The 16,173-nt window shown below is 53.6% G+C and overlaps 7 protein-coding genes across 7 annotated transcripts; 4 read left to right on the top strand and 3 right to left on the bottom strand.

Annotated features, from left to right (window-relative positions):
• Positions 1-409: 409 nt before the first annotated feature.
• CCOS01_07661 (DSBA-like thioredoxin domain-containing protein) lies at positions 410-1,197 on the top strand (the record flags this gene model as incomplete). Its single annotated transcript, XM_060455824.1, has 2 exons — positions 410-484; positions 553-1,197. The coding sequence occupies 2 exons, from the start codon at positions 410-412 to the stop codon at positions 1,195-1,197; spliced, it is 720 nt and encodes a 239-aa protein (XP_060313716.1).
• Positions 1,198-1,363: 166 nt separating this feature from the next.
• On the bottom strand, positions 1,364-2,261 carry CCOS01_07660 (DASH complex subunit Spc34; the record flags this gene model as incomplete). The annotated part of the gene is made up of 2 exons (XM_060455823.1): positions 1,364-2,105; positions 2,197-2,261. The coding sequence occupies 2 exons, from the start codon at positions 2,259-2,261 to the stop codon at positions 1,364-1,366; spliced, it is 807 nt and encodes a 268-aa protein (XP_060313715.1).
• A 1,552-nt stretch (positions 2,262-3,813) lies between these two features.
• On the top strand, positions 3,814-5,747 carry CCOS01_07659 (uncharacterized protein; the record flags this gene model as incomplete). Its single annotated transcript, XM_060455822.1, has 3 exons — positions 3,814-4,502; positions 4,603-4,903; positions 4,953-5,747. The coding sequence occupies 3 exons, from the start codon at positions 3,814-3,816 to the stop codon at positions 5,745-5,747; spliced, it is 1,785 nt and encodes a 594-aa protein (XP_060313714.1).
• Positions 5,748-9,227: 3,480 nt separating this feature from the next.
• Positions 9,228-9,521, top strand: CCOS01_07658 (uncharacterized protein; the record flags this gene model as incomplete). The annotated part of the gene is made up of 2 exons (XM_060455821.1): positions 9,228-9,439; positions 9,503-9,521. 2 exons carry the CDS (start codon positions 9,228-9,230, stop codon positions 9,519-9,521), a joined length of 231 nt encoding a protein of 76 aa, XP_060313713.1.
• A 191-nt stretch (positions 9,522-9,712) lies between these two features.
• On the bottom strand, positions 9,713-10,258 carry CCOS01_07657 (uncharacterized protein; the record flags this gene model as incomplete). Its single annotated transcript, XM_060455820.1, has 1 exon — positions 9,713-10,258. One exon carries the CDS (start codon positions 10,256-10,258, stop codon positions 9,713-9,715), a length of 546 nt encoding a protein of 181 aa, XP_060313712.1.
• Positions 10,259-11,623: 1,365 nt separating this feature from the next.
• CCOS01_07656 (uncharacterized protein) lies at positions 11,624-12,838 on the bottom strand (the record flags this gene model as incomplete). The annotated part of the gene is made up of 4 exons (XM_060455819.1): positions 11,624-11,839; positions 11,911-12,396; positions 12,456-12,768; positions 12,828-12,838. The coding sequence occupies 4 exons, from the start codon at positions 12,836-12,838 to the stop codon at positions 11,624-11,626; spliced, it is 1,026 nt and encodes a 341-aa protein (XP_060313711.1).
• A 2,171-nt stretch (positions 12,839-15,009) lies between these two features.
• Positions 15,010-16,156, top strand: CCOS01_07655 (uncharacterized protein; the record flags this gene model as incomplete). Its single annotated transcript, XM_060455818.1, has 3 exons — positions 15,010-15,302; positions 15,359-16,040; positions 16,091-16,156. Coding segments are annotated over 3 exons (1,041 nt in total), but the record flags the coding sequence as incomplete, so codon positions are not given.
• Between the last annotated feature and the right edge of the window lie 17 nt (positions 16,157-16,173).

Raw genomic sequence — 16,173 nt, 5'->3', positions numbered from 1 at the left:
TAACAAACCAAGTGCCGAAATGCAGAGTGCCGAACGACCATCGGAACCTTCCCAGACCCGCCTTCGCCGATTTTGCTTCGGCTGAATAATGGCGGATTGTGGGCTCGTTGGTGCTGATGTGAAGAGACGAGACGGGGTAAGCTCGTCTCGATATGGAGGAATCCCGCCGGCCTGTAGCTAAATGATTCCGGTCGGATCGGGCTCCGGGTCTGATTGGTAATCAACTAAAAGTCGGCGCCCAGTTACGGCGGAGTCCCGCCGTATTCGAGCGAGGCCGAGGCCGAGTTTTACGACATATTTGACGTCTTTGATTCCCATATCGTAGATTTCGAAGATAGACTCTATTCAACCAATATCTGTGTACCTGTTCATATTCTCCTCATCGTCGAGTAAAAAAATTTGAAAGTGAATGAACGCCGCACGCCAAGCAAGCAAGATGTCCACCATCAACATCAAAGTCATATCAGACCCCGTCTGCCCCTTTGTAAGACGCCCTTGGGACTCATCGGAGAGAGAGAGAGAGAGAAACGAGGTCACTCACATCACTGGCAGTGCTATCTCGGCAAAGCCCGTCTGAACAGGGCGATAGACCTCTACAAAAAGACGTACCCCGGCGGCAAGGACGACACCTTCAACGTAACCTGGCAAGCCTACTACCTCGACCCGACGGCGCCCCGCAAGGGCGTCCCCGTCAACGAGCGCATGGCGGCGCGCTTCGGCGCCGACAGGCTGGAGATGATGCACGCGCGCATGAAGAAGCTGGGCGCGGCCGAAGGCTTCAATTTCACGTTCGGGGGCAAGATCGGGCACACGCGGGACGCGCACCGGACGATCCAGCTGGCGAAGACCAAGGGTCCCGAGGTGGAGAACGCGGTGGTGGACTCGATTATGAAGAGCTACTTTGAGGAGGACGGGGACGTGACGAGCTGGGATATGATTGTGGACGCGGCGGTGCGGGGTGGGCTTGAGAGGGGGGAGGTGAGGCGGTGGCTCGAGGAGGGTAAGGGAGGGGAGGAGGTTGATCGGCAGGTGGAGGAGGCGTATCGGATGGGGGTGAGGGGGGTGCCGCATTTTGTGATTGAGGACAAGTATGAGGTTGGGGGCGCGCAGGAGGTGGGTGAGTTTTTGGGACAGATTGTTGCGGCGAGGGAGAGGGGTGGGAGGGCAGCGGGGGCACGGGACGGGCTTTCGTGTTGAGGTTGTCGTGGCACACACGCTCACATGGAGAACGTAATCGGAGTGTAGGGTAATTTTGGGTCATGATGGAGTTTTGTTTGAATTTCTGGGGTATCATGTCGCAAAACAACCATGGTAGTAGAAGCGCCCTCGTTTACTATCCTCTTTCCTTTTTTTCCAACCAACATCACATGTTCAGCAATGCTCCCAAATCCTTTTCCATCGCCCGCAACCGCTGCTGCAGCTCCCGCTTCTTCTTATCAAGCTCCCTCACAAACTCCTCCTCGGCCCGTAGGTCCTCTTCCGTCATGACATCCTCGCCCACTTCTTCCTCTTCGTCCTCGTCGTCATCAAATTGCTCGTCATCTCCCTCACTCATCCAATGATCCTTGTTCATTCTCTCCACCGCAGCCTGGTTCTCAGCAACCTTTGCCTCGTAGTACGCCAACGTATTCGTCTGGTGCGCGTACCGCGACCTCAGCTGCGGAATCCGCTCGAGCGCGCCGGGCAGAGCGTACACGCCGCACAGCTTCGTCGCGCCCTGCAAGAGTACCTCGACGTCGACGTCGCCCCCTTTGCTCGCGGCCTGGCGCTCGCCGCGGCGCAGCTGGGCGTGGAGGTCGCCTCCGAGGACGGCGGAGACGGCGGTGTGGCGGCGGGGTCCGCCTATGCCTCCGCCGCCTGCAGCGCGGGAGGTTCCTGGTGGTGGGCCGGTTGTGACTTCACCCGAAGCGACGTTGAAGACGGTTTGGCGGCGGGAGGTGGTGGGTTTCGCTTCTTGGTTTTGGGAGGATGATGATGTTGCTGGCGGTGGTGGGGGCGGGGGTACGGAGAAGAGGGCGCGTTCGTGGGCTTCGGTGTCGCGAATTAGGGAGGTGATATCGGTGTTGTAGAGCATTGCATTTGTAAAGATTTTGGGCGGTGGGAAGCTGCCATGGTGTGTTAGTGAATGTCTCGGATGGCGGCCAAATTGAGGGTATCTTGAGGAGGGTGCTTTTAATGAGGAGGGGCAATGCGTACGGGAGCGAGTCGATGCCCTCGCAGCAGAGAGCTATCTGCTCGAGGTGGATTGCGAGCATTGACATGGTGGTGTCTTGTTTTTTGATATCTCGAGTACGGAGTTGCGCTCTGCAGACGGTCGACGTTGAAGGTGTATAGTCAGTCCAGTGTTGATGTTGGATTCGGAGGTTTCAATGTCAACAAACTGCCCCACCAAACACATGATTTGTTTGCCAGTTGGAGAAGGAGCTCTCTCCCCCACGACCTTTGCTTGGCGCACGGACCAGCTCATGTTCATCCCCAAAATCTACAGCTCAGCTGGGCGTCAACTTCCCCTTCCTCCACCTCTCTCACTCGTCAACTCTTCAACAGCTGCTGTGATCATCTCAACCATCGTAGTCCCAGGCAATGCGACGAAGTCACGCATCATTTTGATGAGATTGAGGCTTCAATGCCAGGCTGTGACGGCTGAGACCAATGACTCCACCAAAGCTCAAGGCATCTCCTCGGACGGCAGTACGAATACAAACAACGCTGATGGAAGATTGACAAGAGCAACTGCGTCAAATCTGACAGCCAAGCCTCTATATGTCTCTCCCACGCTTGAATCACTCGACGGACAAGGAAGTCAGAAGTCAATTCACCTCAACTTTTGGTGATGCATAGCTGCACGCGGTAGAACCCGAACCACTCAGCTCGGTGTCTACCAGATCGACATCCAGCCACTCACTTCCCCAAGACGAACGGTCAGAGCTTGGACATTATTCACGAGGCAATTGTTCCGTACCAAGCACAATCAGATTTCAAGGCTGCCTGTTGCCTCGCCGGGTGAGGATCGCAATAAGCGGCTTGGACCCTCGAGGATGTGACTCTGTCGGGCTGAACGTGCCGATTAGCTGGGCACGTAACGTCAGAAATGACGACAGATGGACGCTGTCATTGGGTCCTATGCGCGTCTGCTGGCTTTCCTTCAAGGGCTGTTGGCGCATGTGGTGCACTCTTGCTACGGCAGCCTGTAAGACGCCCACATGCAACTCAAACAGCCCCGACAACGCAAGGCATAGTTGCTTTCTCTGACTTCTTGTCATTTTCTGTTTGCGACTTTATCGGTGTAACCGTCAGTGGCATCTAGTTGTGGACTCTGTCAACATATCAGAGCCTTGCATGGTACTTTACCAGAGGCATGCTTTCGATCTCTTGGTGCACAGCCTGGATCTGACTGCATCTCGCTCTCGCGCATCGCATCTTCGCTTATTCGCACCCCATCTCAGCCCCCAAAAACACACCAGACATTGTCAATCTGTAAGGCAACATGGAGGGCAGGCAGCGGGGTGGCGCCCTAGCCGCTGCGACCGACCCCCCTAATTGGCGAGTGCCCCCTGGTCGAGTGACCAGCCAAGATGGAAGATGGGCGCCGTCGTCTATCCCGGCCCGGGTTCAGGCCAACTCAGCCCTGCCTGCACCTTGTGTCTGCTGTGTCTCTACTTCTTTTCTGGAGCAGAAAAATGTCTTACCTCTTCCCCATGAAATGCTAACGACCGCTACGAGGGGAACTAGGATCTCTAGTTTGTGGTTGGAAGTTTGTTCGTTTGTCTGACCGGCGCCGCCCTCCATCCCCATCTGCTTCCCCACGATATAATGCCGCGTGAGCACCCACCGTCCGTCTCCCGCTGGTCACTTGACCACATTCCTTTCCTGTCAGCACCCTCGCTGTCATTTTCACTTTCGCCATCTGGCTATTCTTGGCTCTATATCGTCCTAGCCATACCCGTCATCATGGCCGCCGGCCTCTTCTCCATCCCAGGTTTGGGCGACAGGTTCGCGGTACGGTATCGATCACGACAACAGAAACGAACAGAGCTGCATAAACAGAGGATGGGTTCGACACAGTTTCTCGGCTCCCAGGTGGGAGGCAGCTCCGTCATCAGCTATTCTTACACCGATTTTCCCTGGAAGCTGCTCGCATGGGATATTTACTACTTTTTCCAGTACATCTGGGCTCTTCCCTGGATCGTATGGCCTATTACCCCAGCCGATTCGGGGGACCTCGATGAGTTGGCTTTCACAAGGCAAAACCTCTTTTGCGTGGGAATGCATCTTTTCCTGTGCGTTTTGCAAATTGGCTTCATCTTGGCTTTGCCGTTTGCCGTCTTATTGCCTATTTGGATCGCCGGCCTCGCCTTCGGCGCCTTCTTCGCCGTCAACTATCTGCTCTGCCTGTTGCTGAATGGGCCAACCCTCACCTACACCTCGGATCCCAAGTACGCACCTGAGCTACCAGAGCACGCTCACGAGAAATGGATCTTTTTGAACGGAGTTGCCGTCGGGTAAGTTGTTATCGACTCTCACTTCGTGTTCCCAGTGCATTTCAATATGCATCTATGAGGAACTAGATGGGGGCATAACAGACTGACTAACACGCATCAGGGACCACTGGATGAAGAACAATCTAAACAGACTCGCTCTCACCTTCAAGCGGCCAATCCTCGGTATCCATAACCAGACCTCGGGAATCCTCTTTGATGTTGTCGAATGTCTCATCCAACGAAACTTGGGGTACGCGACCTACGATGTGCGAATGTGCTATCGAATTGTCAAGGAAACGCTCTACAACCCACAATACTCCAAGGTGGTCTTCGTCTTGCATTCGCAGGGTGGCATCGAGGGTGGTCTCGTTCTTGACTGGCTATTGCAGGAATTGCCACAAGATCTTCTTGCTAAACTCGAGGTAAGTGACATCAGACACTCCGTACAACAACACTTCTAACAATGTCTAGGTCTACACATTTGGCAATGCCGCAAACCACTTCAACAATCCCCATCGCCATGCAATGTCCCAGGCCCTGGCACAAAACAATCCAGCTGCCATGACTTTGACCACGACAAGCATAACCCACGGCGACTTCGTGGACAGCCCCATATCGCCAATCGCCAACAGCGGTCAACAACGTCTCGTCTCGAGTCACAGCACCAGAAGCCAAAACGAACACAGCAACCCACGCACGCCCAGCCTCCCCAAAGAGTCGTCCTCCATTTCCTCTCGATCATCGACGGCCGCACTGGACCGCGCTATCGGCCACGTCGAGCACTACGCCCACACCACCGACTTTGTCGCCATCTGGGGCGTCTTGCACTTTTGTACCTCCCTCACAGCGGACCACAGCATGCCGCGCTTCATCGGGCGGCTCTTCGTAAGGGCCTCGGAGCGCGGTGGGCACCAGTTTTGTCAGCACTACCTCGACGGCATGTTCCCCCTCGCAAAGGACCCTGAGACAGGCGAGTTTATCGGCGCGGCGGAGGAGAGCGAGTTCATGGAGAGCGAAATCCAGGTCGGACGGCAGGGTGATGCCGGGGCGAACGCGCGCGAGGCGTTTGAGGTTGCGTATTTGGGGCGCGATGTCAACAATGAGGTTGAGTTCCATGGGGAACACGTCAAGGGACGGCATAGGAAGAAGACGGTCAAGGTGAAGGATCTTTCGAGATTGTGGCTGTACCGGAATGGACGCAGTCCGCCCGAGACGCCGCCTTACTTGTATACGGAAAATGGGATTGTGAGGAACGCGACTTTGTAGATTGGTCTTTGGTGGTTGTGTTTTGGTTTGTGTAGGTGGTTCTACAGAATGATACCCTCTAGTTGTTATTGCGCACGTTTGGCTCGTTCATTATATAACGCCGATTATTGAAGATGGTATTAGTTTCCGTGTATGACTTACATAGTTCGGCGCTCCTAGTTGTGTATAGATCATCGTCAGGAAGCTGTACTGATAGAGTCATATACTATCCAGCGAAAGAACTCGGTCCTGCTGGCGTTGAGGCTGCATTTGATATACTCATGCACATCACGACAAGTGTGACGGAGGGAAGGAAGGAAGGAGAGAGAGCATGAAGATTAAAAAGCAAAAAAAACAACAATGGGACGACCGATCGAGGATTCGAACTTGGATCCCGAAATAGACAGGAGTCTTCACTGCCTAACCGGGGCCTCTGCAGCTCGAATTTGACCCCTCGACCATACGGCCCAGGTACTTGTTGTTGAGGAAGTGGTGATGATTCATTGGATATGGAGCCTCGTGGGCGGTCTGGGTTGCTTTCTGGGAAGGTGCCGCGGGAATTATTGAAAAGACGAGGAAGGTATGGACGCCACACTGGCACCTGCCTTATATAGGTGCCGAAATATTTATTACCACATCTTTTGTCTTATTTGTTTATTTGTTTATTTGTAACAGGTGTTGGATTACAGAGAGAGCTCTGTGAGGGTATATAAGGACGGGCAATGCGCCAGAGACCTATGATTTGAGGCAAGGCATCACGATCACCGGAGATTCCGGTGCTACCGTAGGGCTGTAATCCAAAGTCTAGAACCGGGCCATTCTGTATTGCTTGAGTTTCATTGCTTGAGCTTTTATGGCTCTCTCAGGTGTGTCTGATAGTTTTAAGTGGAGAGGGGGAAGACGTTCCATCTGAGGGTATTGGTCACTGGCTCGTGAGTATTCAGCATTGTATACCTATGACCAGAACGAGCAAGGATTGCCAAGATCGACCCGCGTTACGTTGCTGGTCAGGCTGAACGGCGAGTGGAAAATCGTATTGAAATTTCTGACGATTTGTCGGGTCAGGGCGATCAACCTGATGAGCGTTGGTGCCGGCGTAGATAATATAAGGGCGTTGCGATACGTTCCCTTTGTTTCCACGGCGGTTGGTCTCTTCGCGTAGCGCGCGTAGGAATGCGTCGAGGTTGGTGATCCTGTAGCCGGGCTTGGTGATCTCGTCGTCCGTCACCGTAGGCGCGTAGTATCTGATGAGGTCGAAACAGCAACTGAATGCGCGTGTCCTTTTCGTTGGCTGTGTGGTGTGCTCTGTAATTTCGGGCCGTAGGAGACTGTAGTGTTGTTGTGCTGAAGACCGCAGAAAACCAGTGCGGAGTTGGTACTCAACTATCACAACGCCTGCTCGCTATGATGCGTGGCGAGGGAAGGACAAGAGACACCTCTCACTGGACTTTAATATGTAAATACATGGTAGACTGCCAACTTTATGAGCTGCACGGTGAAATTCGCCTTGACAAACCAGCCTCGCGGGGTACCAGCACGGCAGAATCAAGGCAGAAAAACAAGGCTTTATAAACAACCACCACATGAGATTCAGGGAGAGACTGTGTACATCGCGTACCTTTGTCTTTGCATTTGTGTGGCCGATCTAGCGAATTTCAGGTAAAAGGTTTTGAAGTGAGAGGTCTATACTCGAGGTATCATATGATAGATGCGCCACGGTAAGGTATTGCATTGTAGGCACGTAGGCATCGTAAGATCCGGGGTGCAAACGTGCATGCTGGTGTCAGTATCGTGGCTTAATGAATGACGATACGCGAAACAGTACACACAAGGGAGAAGAACGATCTGAAATGTAAGCAGTGTATTGATGGAGTCTTCGAGCTTGAGTTGGCAAAGTTGGCGACTTGACTTTGGAGGCTCAAGTCCCCCGTGTGGCGTAGGGGACATGGACTTCACGTTCCTGTTCTGTATCGTGCAACGAGTAGTCTCATCGGGAGATATGTTTGAATGAGAAAGTGAAATGATGAACCTTGCACTACCGAGTCGACTGGCTCGTTGGTCCTATATTGCATGAAGCCGATATTGACGATATTGGTGATGTTCCCCTCGGTGAAAGATCCTCACCGAAATGTCAGACGGGCAGCGGGCCGATGAGGATCCATTTTGAGGTGTGTGTGAGTGGAGCCTACCTTATCGCAATGACTCACCGAGTGGCGGGTAGTGGGTCCGTCTCTCTTTTTTTCGCCTGCAAGCTGCCCGGCTGCGGTCTTGCCCCTGTCGATGAAATGGGGACCCTGATAAAATCGGCTGGGAAACGATTATGCCAGCAAAAAACACGCATGCCCAACGGGATCCATCCTTCATGCCGGGACCCATGTCTATCCGAAAGGTATCCGTATGTAAAAAGTAAAATGTTCAAATCAAATTGCTTGGGCTTGACATGTGTCCGGCCGTGAAACTCAGCCTTGTTCGGTTTTCTGTTTCCGCTTGGACGACATTCTCGAATCATTTCAGGTATTCTCCCCCCTTACTTAAGTAGTGGCATGACACTCGTCCGTCATTCATATTGCTCACTTCCGTGTAATAGCGGATGAATGGACTAGGGACACCGCCTCATTGTGAGTAAGATACGCCAGAGCTATTTTGATCGAATGCGCAAAAAGCAGGGCGGCTCACGCAATGGTTGTTGTGGCGCGCGTCCCGAGAGAGAAAATGTTTCCTCCCAACAAATGGACAACGAATCCTGAAGGTGGATCCATCCATGTCCGAAGCTACCTGCTTTATAAGGTAATGAAGATAAGTCACGGTGAAGGAGCTGCCGTAAGCTAAACCAGTAAAGCTATCCAAGACCGGAAAGCAGGGGACCTCACGCATATCTTAGCTTGGCTAAGAGCGGGAAGAGAAAAAAAACTGTCAAGAATAGGTCCGCATGCCTCAGCCCTGGCATCTGGTTCGCGGCTCGCGCCATCTTGAAATCTTGTCAATCATTTCATTATCGGGCCGCCGAAAATTGACGCAAGCCGCTCCCTGCGCCTTCGGAATACCCACCGATTCCACACACCTGTTTGTTTTACGCTTGGGAGAGGCCCATCAGAGCGGCAAAGGAGGGTCAAAGGACTCGAGGAGGCAGCTTGTGGTCCAGAACGGTGTGAGCGGCCCCATAATAAAAACTGGAAATAACCCGAGCCGATCTCGAATTGGTTTCGCCATCTCTGCGGCGCCGCGCATTTTCTGCCCTACGCGCCTCCCTATCAAGGGTCTAACGCCTATCTACGGAGTCCTCAGGCGTCCTCTTTTTTGATAAGTGACTCGAGGGCGAGAAATTTATTTTCATACAAAGGGGATGGGTCTTTCCTCATCTTTCTCACCTGCCGATTAGCAAACATCCAACTAGGAATTGTTTACCCCCCAACCTTTGGAGCTTCCTCGAAGGCTCCTCACATCATCATCAACAGCAACAACATCAACACCGCCAAAAGGCATTATACACACCACCAAGCCATGCAGTCGGTCCACATCAAGCACGGCTCAATCCGACAGGGCAAGTTTGACATCTACTGGAGCAAGGACAATGAGTGGGCCATTATCGACGAGGAGGAGGAGGAGAACGAGCGCAGGCTGAAGGAGCTTCATCGCCTGAGCACGCGATACTGGAGCGCTGGTCTCTTGGTTGTCCTAGTACCCGCTATGTGCGGTCTACTTTGGTGCTGCCGGTAAGCAATTTTGTCTTTCACCTCACTTATCTTGAGATCTCGCTCACTAACACCTCACCTCAGATTCAGAAGACGCCTCTAAAAAGTATCGCGAGCTTTCAACACTCCACTCAACTCTTATGATTGAATCTCTTCAATCGAATTATGACTATCCTTCGGGCATGTCACGCCCTTCAGTAGAAGTTCGCTTTTGAACCGACTGGGGCGAAATGAGCGACGCCGTCGACCCCAAAGACCAACGTCGCCATGCGTTCGTCTTGACGCCGAAAGCTCTCATTTCTTTTCCGATTCTTCACTCATCGAACCACCTCGTTCACCTACCCCCATCAACCTCCCATCAACTTTCATCTTTCCTCTCTTGGCCTGCGCATGCTCAGCCGCCGCAACACCAGCATCAAGCCCAACGTGAGCAACCCCCTTGACAACACCATGCGCCGCTGCGCTCGAAGTCGACCCGCCGGTGCTCCCCACCAGCACATCAGTACACACCTCGGCCCCCTCGATCGCAACCGCGCCAAATGTCACCCCAAGCGCCATCGGGACCAACACGTCCCCCCTCTTCGTCTTCACCGCCAGGCCCCTCTCGACGGCATGCCTCTCGAGGATCCGCCGTTTCCTGCGCGCGTTCCGGATGCGTGCCGCGTCGTAGGGGACCATGAGCCAGCTGAGCCCCGCAGTGACGGCGCCCGCTGCTGTGTGGAGCGCTGTTGCTGTCGAGCTGCTCGCGAGCCGGCGGATGTAGTGGGATCGTCTTGCGATGAGAGCTTCGTCAGACATTTGGCGGCATTTGTGGTCGTATGCTTCTGCGTTGAAGGGCATTGTTGTTTTCGCTTTGGAGTCTTTGGAAAGCCGTGGGATGCAACTTGTGCAGGGGTGTAAAGGGATTCGATATGGAATGGGCGGGAATCGAGGCTGAGACTTGGTTGGACTTATTCCATCTCTCTCAGACCTGGACTGAGAATATGGTCCTTCGGGAAGCACCTGGCAGTTATAATAAAATCTCCAGCCATGGAGATTATAATCGACCTACCGTCACAAGCATTCAGACGACGATGGCGCAAGCAGGCAGAACTAAACAGAACGCATAAAATTGCATAGAAAGAATAGAATCAAGACCGCAGCAGCTCGCACAGATGTGGCTGACAGAATCTTGAGCTTATCAGACCATACACTCTTCTCTCAGTTGTCAGTCGGAGAAGATAAGTCCGGCCCCGCCAATACCTAATTTCTATGTCTAGTCCGACCCCGAAAGGAGGGGGGGGGGGGGGGGGGGGGGGGGGCGGGTTCTGCGGGCCCCGGGGGGGGGGGGGGGGGGGGGGCGCCGGCGCCCCCCGGGGGGGGGCAGCCGGCGCCGACAACAAGGGGGGGGGGGGGGGGGGGGGGGGGGGGGGGCGGGGGCGGTTCTTTCGGGCCCCGGGATTGGGGTGGGGATCAGTGCGCCGGTCGCTCCCGGTGTGGCGGAAATGTGCTCCCGTCGAACATAACATTGGACGGATTGGGACTGGGGCTGCGGGGGGTCAGATTGGTCCGGCAGTACTGGAAGAGGCGGCGAAATGAGACTGATTGAATCTGTAAAGCTTCCGCTGTGAAAGAAGAAGTTTGCTACAGGCCAGCAGTCAGAAAGCTGAACGGACCTAGTGATTTAGTGGGTTGATTCGATTTCCCATTGAACGTGTCCATTTAGCTTTGCGATTGCTGGCCCGTAGTACACTTGATTGTTTATAGCGGAAGCACTATTTGACTTCATGTGACGGCATCGGGCCTTTTTTCCTTGGGCGGAGTTTCGGAGTCCGGCTGCTTGAAGGTTGATCTGCTGGCGGCCCGGCGCGGCCGTGGATATCAGATGGTCCAAGCAAGATTCTCAGGTACGGTTGCTTGTCGTCTGAAGTCGTGGGCGAGTGAAGGAAGGTTATGCTCAACTAAGAGCCGCATTCGCAGCACCGTTTTCACGATATTAGGAAAGCAAACGAAGTAATGAAGATAATGGGTAATGAGTAATGAGGTCTTCTCGCATTATTAGATCTTAACATTATGAGGTCATGAGCATCGTGAAAAAATCCATCCTCCCCTTTCCAACCATAGGCCTTCCATGGCCCAATGTTCCGTTATTTCCCATCCGATGCTGTACAATGACCCCAAATTCCCGGGATCCGATTCCGTCGTGGTCCCGCCACAAACGCCTATTTAAGCTCTCAACTCGGTATCGCGCCGGTACGTCCACGAGTGGGCGTCAGAGTACACGGGCTTATACCCCAACACGCCCTCGACCAGAGAAAGAATGATGGTAGGCGTGAGGATGAAGGCGCCGCCGTACTTGTGCTCCGAGACGAGTACCAGGCGGTCGATGCTCGCGCCCATGCCGAAGGCGCACTGGTGCAGCTTGACCTCGACGGCGGGAGGCTGTGTTTCGTTTGTCAGTGACTGCAATGTCTTTCTTTTGTGTGATAAAGTCTCGAGAGAGAGGTTCTTACCTTGCTGCTAATCTGGTGATTCGTCCTCCTCCACTTCTTGAAGTAGTCCGCCAAAAACTTGAGCGTCGCGCTGTGGCTCCCCTGGATCTCAATCTCGTGCGCGCCGCGGCTGTACACGATGAGGTGGTACGGCGCCTTTTGCAGCAGCTCGTCCGGGCGCGGAAGGGCGTCTGCTTTGGGCATGAAATCTGCCTGCGGTCCGCGCGATGCTGTCGAGCTGATGGAGGCGCGCTGACGGAGATGGCCCGTACCGCCAACAGAGAGACGGTTTAGACGGGCGTCCATTTCCAGGTCGGCCCAGTCTTCTGTCGGAGAGGCGGAGTAAGGGGGCAGCTGCTTGTGGTGGTCGGCGAAGCAGTCCTTGATTTCGGACTTGAAGAGGGGGTGGAGGTCCATGGGGGTTATGAGCTGCAGTTTGGGGAGGGTGATGAGGAAGCCGCCTCGGTCGTCGGACCATGCTGTTGAGGCGTGTTCATCGCTGGCGACCTGTTTGTGTGTTGAACTTTCACGTTTCTTACGAGTACAAGACAATAGGGGTCACTCACCTCGACAAAGAGTCGCAACCTCGACCAAGTGAGTCTCAGCTTGTCCAGGAGAGTGTTGGTCCACTCCTCATTCTTCTCGTCCTCGAGAAGCTCCGTCGCGGCGCGGCACCATGCTTCGACGGTGCCGGCGACGGCGGCGACGAAGTCGGTCCTGTCTGCGTACTCTGCGTCGAGCTGGGTGAGGAGGATCTGCCAGTCCGGGTTGACATCTACTTCGAGGCCGAGGACGTCTCGGAGGGCCTTGAGGGCTTGCTGGAGGTAGCTGTCTTCCTTGGTCCAGTGGTCACGGATTGCAACCTTTACTTTGAGAGGTCTGAGTTATGTTAGTCGTTGATACGCATGATGCGAGGCTCCGTTATGAAAGGAACTTACAGAGTTGTCATGCCAGGCGTGGATATGTTTTGGGTAGTGATTTTCTTGGTGTTTGGATCTGAGTGTCAGATGGATGAGATGGTGATGATGATGATGAGTGAGAAATAAGTGATGTCTCTTTCCTCTTCTCCGTCGTTATAAGGGGAGTCATCCGGTGGTTGATATTCACCTTCCCAAGCAGCAGGAGTGGAGCCGCGATGCAGCTAGACGCATCAGTCGATAATCCACCCTGGCCACTTGAACACACTTTCGTGACACTTCTGCCTCCCCCCCGGCGCCGCCAAGATCGGGCGCCAAGAGGTGCCCGGCAGGACGGTGGCATGCAGCTGGGCATGTGGCGTCACACTCATCCCAGGCCGTGCAAAAAAGGCAACAAGGGGGGAGGCGGAGTATCTTTTCCACGTTAATCATGCCATATGGGACTTATGGAAAAAGAAGAAATGAAATGAAAATGACACAATACACGTGTACGGTGTAGTCGGCGGGGGTTGTAACTTGTTGATCTGGGTTTCGAGAGAATACGACGTTGCGGAAACCTTGGCTGGGTAAAGTGCGTTCCTGTAAGCTCCGAAAAGAGAAGAGAAAACCAAGCACTGCATCTTTACACCTCATAGCTTACGGGCGGTACGGAGCCCTTCGTTACGAAGTCCACTAACAAACTATCCCTACCTCTACTACGCAGCAATTAAACCCAGGCTACCGCTGAACGGTGCAGTTAGTCTGGTCCGGGGCACGGCGGCTGGATCTGCAATGGGTGGGACGCATCAGGTCAGATGATGAGCTGATGGTTCAGCGCGGGTCCCCATAAGCGGCCACCCGCGTGAACATGCCACAGCCCAGCGGTTCCATCGGCCGGCCGGCACGCCGCGCAAACACACACAACCCATCAATGACCCATCAATCCAAGTGACAACAAGCAGAGTTTAGTATGGAGTATCCGTACTTTGTACACATCTGAGCCTCTCAGGGGGGCGTTAGGTTAGGTGTCAATGACCAAGGCACGTGCCGGGTTGCAGCTGTCCTCTTAACACGACATCCCTGCGATTAAGAGTCTCGACTTTCCAGGTTGTCGACAACTCATCTACGGTCAGACTCATACAGACGGTGAGGGAAAGAAAAGGAACACCAAGACCGGGGAAGGAGACAACAATAGCACCACGGTGTCACGGCCAACGGTCCGGTCCGAAGAAAAATGTTCGGAGACAGACGGACGGATTACCAGGGATGATGATGTCACTCTTGTTCAATCACCTTTGCATCTCATCCTAAAGTAGTGTACTCTGTATGATCTCTCCGGCGCGTTGGCGGCCTCCTTCTCATCCGACAAGTGTTCCCGCCCGCGCCCGCAGCTCCCGGCTCCGCAGACATAGTTCAACACTTTAATTAAGAGACGGGCGCCGGTTTCGAGTATGTGCCGCCGCTCCTACGCTGGATTACCAATTTACTCCTCCGTACACTACCACAGCCCTCATAGTGGCACCCAAAACTCCGCAGTGATGCGTAGATGCAGTGCCGAGCACTATTTGGTAAGCCGATCGATTATCGATGTTTTACACCCTTACGACTTACGACATGCGAGACTCGTCTCATGGGTAATGGACTCATGGAGGCGCACGTTGATCGACATGTCACCCCGCAATTCCCCTCACTGCTCAGCGAACCCATCATTACCATCTTTACCATCTTTAACTACCTTAGGTTACCTTAGGTAAGCTAGTGTTCCTGAACCCCTGAATGACTGCCTGAACTGTTGCGCGATGCCCCATGATGCGCCACCACCAAAACTCCACGAACCTCACTCACTCATGTCCACAATGTTCAACATGAGGAGAAAAGAAGCGACGAGGATAGGCAGATGTCAAAGAATAACCTCCACATTCTTTACATCCGTTCGCTGTTTTCTGTCTAGCATCGTCAGGCTGAATACTTAGTCGCGACTTAAACCCTGTGATTGAGCGCGACTAGTGGCCGTTGGCGGGCCAAGAGCCAATAGTGAGGCTGGTTTCATCCTTCACGAGGGAGAGCTGAGAAAGGAGGCTCACAACTGAGGGGAAAATGCGAGACACTCGATCGGATGACTCAAGCTAGGCTTCAAGAGCTGAAATAATGGATGAAAGGATAAAAGGCTTGTATTCAGACGACTTCTCACACTAGATGAAATTGATCTCATCAATCTGAATAGAACTTCACTTTCTTTACTCGTCTGATCAATCACCATGTCTCGCTTGCCTCCTGCCGAGAAACTTCCTCTCGCCGTGCGGAAGAACAGTATGTACTGGTGTCTCAAGTCAAATATTCAGTCACTGACCACCTCCGAGTCCGCGATGATTGGGAGAACAAGAGAGAAGACTTCCAGAATAAGCTCTCTGACGTCCTGGGCACAGAGTGGACGCTCAAGGACATCAGCCCTATCGCGCTTTACCCTTACGCCGAAGAGGGTTACGCCAAAGAGCGCCTAGGAAGCTGCATCGAAAAGTAAGATCCAGACACGAAAGCGTATCCAAGCTCTCTAATCTAACAATCAAAACCAGCTACGTCGATTCAGCAATCTATAACCTCAAGTACTTCATTGAAAGATACGGCGAAGACGGCAAATCCGAGCTCAACTCCATCTGCCACGCCCACTCCCTCATTATCGACCTCGATGACCGCCCGGAGGGCGAGCGCGTCTCCTACTGCGGCGTCATCGTCAAGGAGGGCGGCGTGCTGGCGATCGTCTTTTCCGAAAGAAATCTAGGCGTCAACATCGGCTCCGCCCTCGAGACGCAGGGTCTCCTGAGCGCCTTGAATGCCGCGCCTCCCGCACCGGGGTCCGCCGCGCCCATGAATTTTGCGGCGCGCACTTCCGTGAGGCGGGACTATGATCTGCAGATCGAGGAGACGAGAAAGTCGTTTGCGGATATGCTCGAGAGGCCTGACATTGTGTTGTGTCCCAATTTCGAGGCGAACTTTGAAAAGATCAAGGCTGCGGCGGAGAAGAAGGGGAGCGAGGTGAGGAATGATTGGGAGGTGAACATTGGTGCTTTTACGAGGATGTACTTTGAAGGGCTGAGGTCTCAGATGAGGTATCAAAAGTTTGATGATGATGATATGTTGAGGGAAGGTTTCAATGAGGCTGCTGAGAAGGGGGAGATTCACTTCCGGATCGTGGATAAGATGGCGTATGCGACGTACGGGGAGGTTGTGTTGGATGATGGGCTTATTTGTCTTCAGGTATGTCCCGTCGACTTCACGGTTTTAACCTTGCTAACCGGTTTCACCAGACCCAGGCGCATAACTTTGGAACGAATGTCGATTACGCAGCAGAGAAGCTCTTGGACCAGCTCTAGGTGGGTGTTCGTATGTG

The sequence above is a fragment of the Colletotrichum costaricense genome, assembly GCF_030867565.1.
Source record: "Colletotrichum costaricense strain IMI 309622 chromosome Unknown Scaffold_7.1, whole genome shotgun sequence".
NCBI classification, from domain to species: Eukaryota; Fungi; Ascomycota; class Sordariomycetes; order Glomerellales; family Glomerellaceae; genus Colletotrichum; species Colletotrichum costaricense.
The sequence above is the reverse complement of the archived record's forward strand: the minus strand, read 5'-3'. Positions and strand labels throughout refer to the sequence as shown.